At 51.2% G+C, this 7,137-nt stretch overlaps 1 protein-coding gene across 1 annotated transcript; it reads left to right on the top strand.

Annotated features, from left to right (window-relative positions):
• The first annotated feature begins 1,728 nt into the window (after positions 1-1,728).
• Positions 1,729-5,295, top strand: ATP5PO (ATP synthase peripheral stalk subunit OSCP). The gene is made up of 7 exons (XM_075172096.1): positions 1,729-1,877; positions 2,120-2,170; positions 2,277-2,387; positions 2,782-2,911; positions 3,028-3,140; positions 4,730-4,816; positions 5,116-5,295. Exons 1-7 carry the CDS (start codon positions 1,848-1,850, stop codon positions 5,227-5,229), a joined length of 636 nt encoding a protein of 211 aa, XP_075028197.1. The 5' UTR covers positions 1,729-1,847; the 3' UTR covers positions 5,230-5,295.
• The last annotated feature ends 1,842 nt before the right edge of the window (positions 5,296-7,137 follow it).

The raw sequence follows: 7,137 nt of genomic DNA, 5'->3' as shown, positions 1-7,137 counted from the left end.
TATTAAAATGCTACAAGATCACAGAATGTTTCAGAATTACAGTAATAAAATTTGGGATATGGGACTCCACTTCAAATAAATTAATTCTCTGCACCATTCCAAAACCTCAGTGCATGCACATTATCACAAAAAAAACCTAAATATTATTTTTGCTGAAGAAAACAAAGATTTTCTACATTTTAGATATGCTTTTCTTAGTACTGTAGTTATTAAAATTATCGAGAACCATGGTGTTATGTCAGGTTTAAACCTGTCACAGACTATACTCGTGCCTTTGAATGCCACCACAGCAAATACAGCCAGGGATAGAAGAGGGAACTAAATTCCGACATCCAGAATAAAGCCTGTTGATGATACTGCCTTATTTCTGGTGGCACGGTAGACCAGCTCTTTTGTTCAGACTGTATTTCCTAATGAGCGTTATTCTAATTCTCCGGTTTTGACGTAGCTGAAGCCATCACTTCGTTTTCAATTTGTAGCAACAGCAACATCTAGTGTTTAAAGTCTGCCCTGCAGTCTTCATGCGGCATGCTTTTCATTAACGCCATGCTTTGTATTTCAATAGCACCGCCCATCTGAGCTACTCACACTACAGAAAATAATTACTCAAACTTGGTAAGAGCTCTGCGAAGCAGGCAAGCGTTTTACCTTCTCTTACGGAAAAGATGGAAGAATTAGGGAGAAAAGAGTTTAACCATTCAAGATAGTTCAGGAGTAGGCAGGACCTGAGTGAGCTGCTCAAGGTCACGTAGAGAGACTGACAAAGTCAGAGCTGCCTGCCCTATGCTTTACCTGGAAGATTGTGTATTTGGCCCAGGAGACGTTTGGATCTAGCTTATCCGAGGGGAGGAAATAGCTCATTGCGTTTCAGAGGTAGTTTCACTGTGTTAAAGGGCAGCAGAAATATCTGAGGAAAGCCCAGCTGACGTTTTCTCTGTTGAAGAACTGGTGTGACACTTGCTCTCCTGGTGCATCTGAACAGAAGGATGTGTGTGGGTGTGTGAGCTACAGGACCCTTACAAGAACGTGAGAAAGGCTGGTGGGTCACTGTACCCTGTTCTAGCAATTGCAAGGTGCCCAAGCAGCCCCTGTGGCCCAGACTGCTCTTCCCATCCCGTGGCCCCTCCACCTGCAAAGCCACGACCACATGCATGGCCAGCTGAGGGGCTGGGTGCAGCTCTGCATGTGCAGGACAGCCAGAAGCCGGGGTGCGGCACCCAAGGGAAGCCATTGCCCTGGTCACTCCGGTCCTCTCCAGAGACCCGCATCACCAGACTCTGCTAGAGGAAAGCCACCTGCAGCAGCACGGCGTGAAACGGAGCAACGAGGGGGGCGTTTCAACTGGAGCTCCAGCCCGTACCGAGCAGGGATACCACAGGGGCCCGCTCCCGTTTCCTTCACCCGTGGGCCAAGCGCAGGCCGCCCTACCCGCGCCAAGCAGCAGTTTCCCACGGGAGGAGGACGGGTGCACAGCAGCCTGCCGGCGGGGCCCGGCCTCAGCCCTCGGGCTTGCCTGGCGGCTGGGGCGCTTTAGCTCTCAGCTTTCGCGCCAAACTGCCAGCAGGGCCTGGCGAAGCTGCTGGGAGGGCGCTGGAGAGAGGGACACCGAGCAGTGCGGGCGGGGGGCGGGTGTGAGGGGAGGCGGGGGCCGCCTCAGGAACTACAGCCCCCAGCGCGCGGCGCGGCGGGAAGGCGTCGCCCTGAAGAACTACTTTTCCCAGTGAGCCCCGCGGCAGAAAAGGACGGCGGGTAGAGCGGGGCTGGGGGCGGTGGCTGCCGCCGCGCCTGCGTGCTGCCTCACCGCGGGGACCGGGCTCAGCGGTGACCTCGGGCGGCGGTCGGGGAAGATGGCGGCGGTGGCGGGGCTCTCCCTGAAGGTGAAGTTGGGGGGGGGGGGGGGGGGCGGCGGCGGCGGCCTCTGCGGCCCTCGCGGGGTGTTGGGGGGAGGGAGAGGGGGAGGAGGTGGAAGCGGCGTGTCGCGTCGCGCGTGCGCCCTCACCCACCTCCCACGCTCGCGCGGGGTCTCGAACCTTCCCCCCCGCCCCCGCAACCGTCGGCGCGCGCCCCTGTCCCTGAGGCGCGAGGCGTGTATCGATGCCAGCCGTTATGCGCCCCGCAGGTGCGGCAGCTGAGCACGACGGCGGCGAGGCCGGTCTCCAAGCTGGTCAAGGTGAGGGGGGCAGGGGAGTCACCGGCGGGACCACCGGCCCGGCGAGCAGACGCCGGCTCCCCGGCTCGGGGCCGTTCTCAGCGCTTGCCCGTTCTCTCGTCCCCAGCCCCCCATCCAGGTGTACGGGCTGGAAGGGCGCTATGCCACCGCACTGTACTCCGCCGCCACCAAGCAGAAGAAGCTGGACCAGGTAGAGAAGGAGCTGAGCCGAGTATGGGTAAGGTATTCTCCAGCCCGCGTTTGCCTAAGCTCGCACAGGGGTTTGGGGGCGGTGGGGCTCGCCTACTGCTTGTTAGGAGGGAGGTGGGCCCGGCTTCTTGCAAACTGTGGGACTCCCACTTACAGCTGGCCTGGTATGCCTGCTGTCTGCACTGCGCCCCCAGCGTTAAACTGCTTGGAAGCAATACAGGAGGCAGGAGGAGCATCAGCTCTAAAAGAAACATACTGTCAATGAGCTATACCTGGAGCTACCATTTCACTTCCCATCTCCTTCTGACCCCTTTATTCTTGCTCAGTGAATGACCGTGTTGCCTGCTTTGGGTAGTCCCGTTAGGCCTTGTGATGTCTGGAAAACTGCTGGTCTTTATCATGTTGTTTGTATATCCTCGTAGACTCTTTTGAAGGACCCCAAGCTATCCAGTGTTGTTATGAACCCTCATACGAAGAGCGCAGTTAAACAAAAAGCTGTGAATGATGCTTTAGCAAAAGAGAGGATGTCCCCTATTACTGTCAATTTGATGAGTGAGTAACCATTTGAATTGTGAAAAATGTCTGAGGCTACTTGTTTTTATTGGTAGCTAAATAAATCTGCTTCTAGTGGGTGCTTTAAGCCCTTTCAATACATCTACCTCTTCCAGATTTGCTTGCTGAAAACGGTCGCTTACGTTACACTCCAGACATTGTTTCTGCATTTGGGAAGATCATGAGCGCATACCGAGGAGAAGTGCTGTGCACCGTCACCACTGCACAGGTGAGTTAGGAACCTCTAGATCGAGCTTAACAGGTAGCAGTATAAAAGGCAAACTTCTTTAGCTTAATTTTGCTCTCTATAGTTTAAGGAATTGCTATATGAGTAGTGAAGAAATATCTCTTGCCAAGATGAAAGTCTTTCTGCAAATAGTTTTTTGATAGCCAACAATTACTGGTCAAAAATTAAACCTGTTCCTCCCATTTCAGCTTAACAGGTAACAGCTTTCCTTCCTATGTGTGAACGTAGTGGCTGATAAGAGGCAGCCTGGTCTGCAGATACAACTGCCCCTGTTCTTATTTCTGTCATCAGGATCGTACAGATCAGGTCAGATCGAACAGATGAGCTATTGGCTAGAGCAAGGCAGATACCTGATAGGACTGAGAATGCCTGTAATACTTGGTGCTCTGCTTCATGGGGAGCAGCTACCTAATTCACCACCTGCAGTAATCAGAACAAGTGGCTAACTCTGAAACTGTAGGAAGACTTTTTCAAAAGCAGCAGACAGGTGAGTCTGGCTGGTGCTCAAGAAGGTGAGGGGGAAAATGGAGTCTCCATGAGTTGTAAACCTCAGTCTGGAAGCGTGGTGGTTCTGGCACTTCAGTAACTTCTTCGTTCATGGATCCATGCCCAGGTCTGTTAGAGCAGGAAGCTGGTCACCTAGGTATGTGATGTAGATCTGTAGCCGTTGGATAGAGCTACAGCGAACTGCCTACCTGGACTAAAGAGACTGATCCGCTTGAGATCAATTGGCTCCCTGTAGGCCATGAGCACAGATTGTCAGTCTAGTTGGTAGCCTTCAGGGACACGTAGACTCACAAGCCTGTGCAAACCTTTCCACAAGTTTTCCTAAATATTTCATACGTAAAGTTACTTTCCTGCTGCTGCTGTTGTTGTTGTTAGTTTCTTTTGGCTCCCAAACTGTTAGCTATTAAATAGAAATTATTTAAATTACCAGTAACACAAAGCCACTACTCTTCGGTGAAGTCCCTTTTGTTTCTATGTCAGTGGTATCCGAGTAACTTGTAGGGATAGCAAAGACAAATTCACAGTGTCTCTGCCACAGGGATGCGAGTTCTTCTGTGGTGATGGAGGGAGGTGCACTTAGCCAGGAGCATTCTGCAAGCCTGCAGCAGGGCTGGGAGCTCGCCGCCAGTGTCCTCAGTGACTGCCCAGTGCTTTACGTGAAACCGTGTTTCTTCTTGAGCTGATGATCTTAATTGTTAGAAGCAGCAAAATTAACCTTTTCTTGTACAGCCTGAACACTGCTGTGAGGCACATCTCAAGTTTTCCATCAAGTGCTTACTTTGGCAAGTACGGATTCCAGATGCCATCTGAAGATGTCAGCATCCAACTTTGCTGGGAATATGTGCACAAATAACACAATGTTTCATGAAATTAGGAGGGCACAAAGTGACTGCTGTTTCTGTGCTGTCCTTTGGTTATTCCTGTTCAAGAAGGCTGCTTAATCTGCCTTCCTGGTGGAAGTGTCTGTCTTTAGAAGAATCTGAATAGAAAATTTGGGTTCTCATTATATCATCTGAATATTTTCAAGTCCTTCATTTTCCCTGTCTTCTGTTCATATTTTCCAGCCCTTGGAAGATGCCAACCTTACTGAGCTAAAAAGTGCTCTGAGTGGATTCTTGGCTAAGGGAGAGGTCTTAAAGCTGGAGACCAAGGTCTGGATTTTTTGATTTGTAAATAAATTCCATCAAGTTCATGTTGAGCTGGGCTTCTGTCTTTCTGACCTTTAAAAAAAATACTCATTTTACTGAATCCTGTTGCTATATTGCATAGTTCTGTGCTTTCTTGTAGATCTGATGATGTTTTAATTATTAAAATCTTAACTTTGGAATACAGTGATTGCAAAGTTACCTTAAAAAAGTCTCTTTTAAAAGCTTTTTTTTTTTTTACTGGTGAAAAAACTAGGCTAACAAATTTTTGCTAATAGAATTTCTGTTCAATATTTCTTCTTTAGACTGATCCGTCAATCCTTGGTGGCATGATTGTCAATATTGGGGAGAAGTACGTGGACATGTCAACAAGGTCAAAGATCCAGAAACTCACCAAGATCATGAGAGAGACTGTCTAGCAAGCTGTCCTCGTCATTCACGATGAAACCTGTCAGATAGAAACAATAAAATTATTTCTTCTTGAACAGACGGTGTGAAGTATTTTGATTCAGAAACACAGCACTGAGGGAGAAACGTGATGAAGCTGCAGTGAGTTTCACTTAGTCCTCACTGAACATTTCATGACACAGCTTGAAAATCTAGCTCGCCCTGAATGCAGGTGAACCTGCATGAAGGAAAAGGAGAATAATGCTTTAGGAGCTGATAATGGGGTCGCTGCTGCTGAGGTTCTGTCAGTCTGCGCAGAAAACTTTCACTCGGGGTGTTGTCAGGATGGCGGTGCAGCAGTCCTGCCGCATGCGCTGTTTCTGCGTGTGGAGGGTGTGAACACTGGAACCGCGACTGGTAGATTATTTCATAAGCGTGACAGTGGCTGTTAAAACAGTTGTGTTGTCAGTGCATTCTCACCAGCAAACGCTGTGTCAGGCCCAGTTTACTTCCATGTCTGTATCGTTGGAGAGAGTTTTGTATATGTCTTAAAACTAAAGTTGCCCTCCAAAAGCTTACTAGTGAGAGGCTAAGGTGTTTGTGACTTAAAACTGCGGACAAAAATGTTTGGAAGGGTCAGGGGTTCACAACTAAGGAGCGCTACGGCAGTGTTGCTGTGACCGGCCGTGTGTGCTTTCTGGTTAACATCTGGGCACAAATTTGTAACTCCTGTTTCTGTCTTGCAGTGCTGTGCCTCTGTTTCCCGTTTCGGTAATCTTCGATAGGCTTGTGAAGGAGTGTAAAATGCCTGTTTCTCCCTGTTGGTTCTCGGTCAGGAGCTGATGTTTGACTTAATTTTGGATAGATTTTGGATGGATACCATTATTGCAGGGGTGGGGTGTTGAACTGGTAGTGCTAGCTCATTTCAGTTGCATTTATTATTGAAACCAGTTAACTAGACATGTTTTTTTTTTTTATAGAACACTTTTAATAAACAGAAGCAGTCCCTGCAGGGGAGAGACTACTTAGCCCTGTGCTTTCTCTGGTGCTTCACACTGGAAGTACATTTCCCACCAGGGCCAGCCCCGAGCTGCTGGCTGGACACCCTGCCTGGAGGGGTGCAGGAGGAGTAACCGCTGTGCTCGGCTTCTCGCCAGCCCTCCACTCCCGGGGGCAGGGGAGCAGCAGGTGGAATTGGCCCAGGAACCCCAGAGGCGCGGAGTAAAGTGCTGGTTCTGGAGGTGGTGGGAGCGGCAGGGTGGGCTTGTGCTGGGGAAGGGGAGGGAGCTTGTGGGGTCAGTGATGAGGATGGGTGGCGCTTGGGATCTCCAGGAGGCTCGGAGGCAGGGCAAGGGGGGGCTGCTGGAGGCCTGCGGCCATGGGGCAGCGAGTGGTGCGGAGGGGCCTCCTGCACCCCCCTTTCTACTCCTGGTGCCGCTCCAGGAGCTGTACCCGCAGTGATGCGGCGTTCCAGAGCTCCGTGCAGTGCAGCGGAGATGCCGGCCCCTGCTCAGCTGGATTAATGTGCCCTGGACAAAGCAGCCCAAACGGCTGGCGGGCTTCCTGACGCCTCCATCTCACCTACTGCCACGGCGGCTGTGGTTTACAAACCACTGCGGCATGGCACTTCGGCTACGGCACTGGCCCGTTGTGCCGGCGCAGCCCCAAAGAGCTGCGAGAGAATATACCCTCGAGGAGCAGGCGTTAGCTAGACAAGCGGACCCGCTGCGTAACAGGACACCGAGGGTATCGCCCTCAGGGCAGCGGCCACGTTCAGTAATTATTAACAAAAACCAGGGGAGAGACCGGCATGGGACTTTCTGTGTTCTCGGGCAGCAGAGGCACCGGCGGTCGCTGGCAAGCTGCGTCAGCGTTGCCGCTGGCGTGCCTGGGCACAGAGCCGGGCCTGTATCGTGAGGCGCACAAAGTAATGGCACCTG

Source organism: Calonectris borealis, chromosome 1 (genome assembly GCF_964195595.1).
Source record: "Calonectris borealis chromosome 1, bCalBor7.hap1.2, whole genome shotgun sequence".
NCBI classification, from domain to species: domain Eukaryota; kingdom Metazoa; phylum Chordata; class Aves; order Procellariiformes; family Procellariidae; genus Calonectris; species Calonectris borealis.
This window is presented reverse-complemented; position numbering and strand designations above follow the sequence as displayed.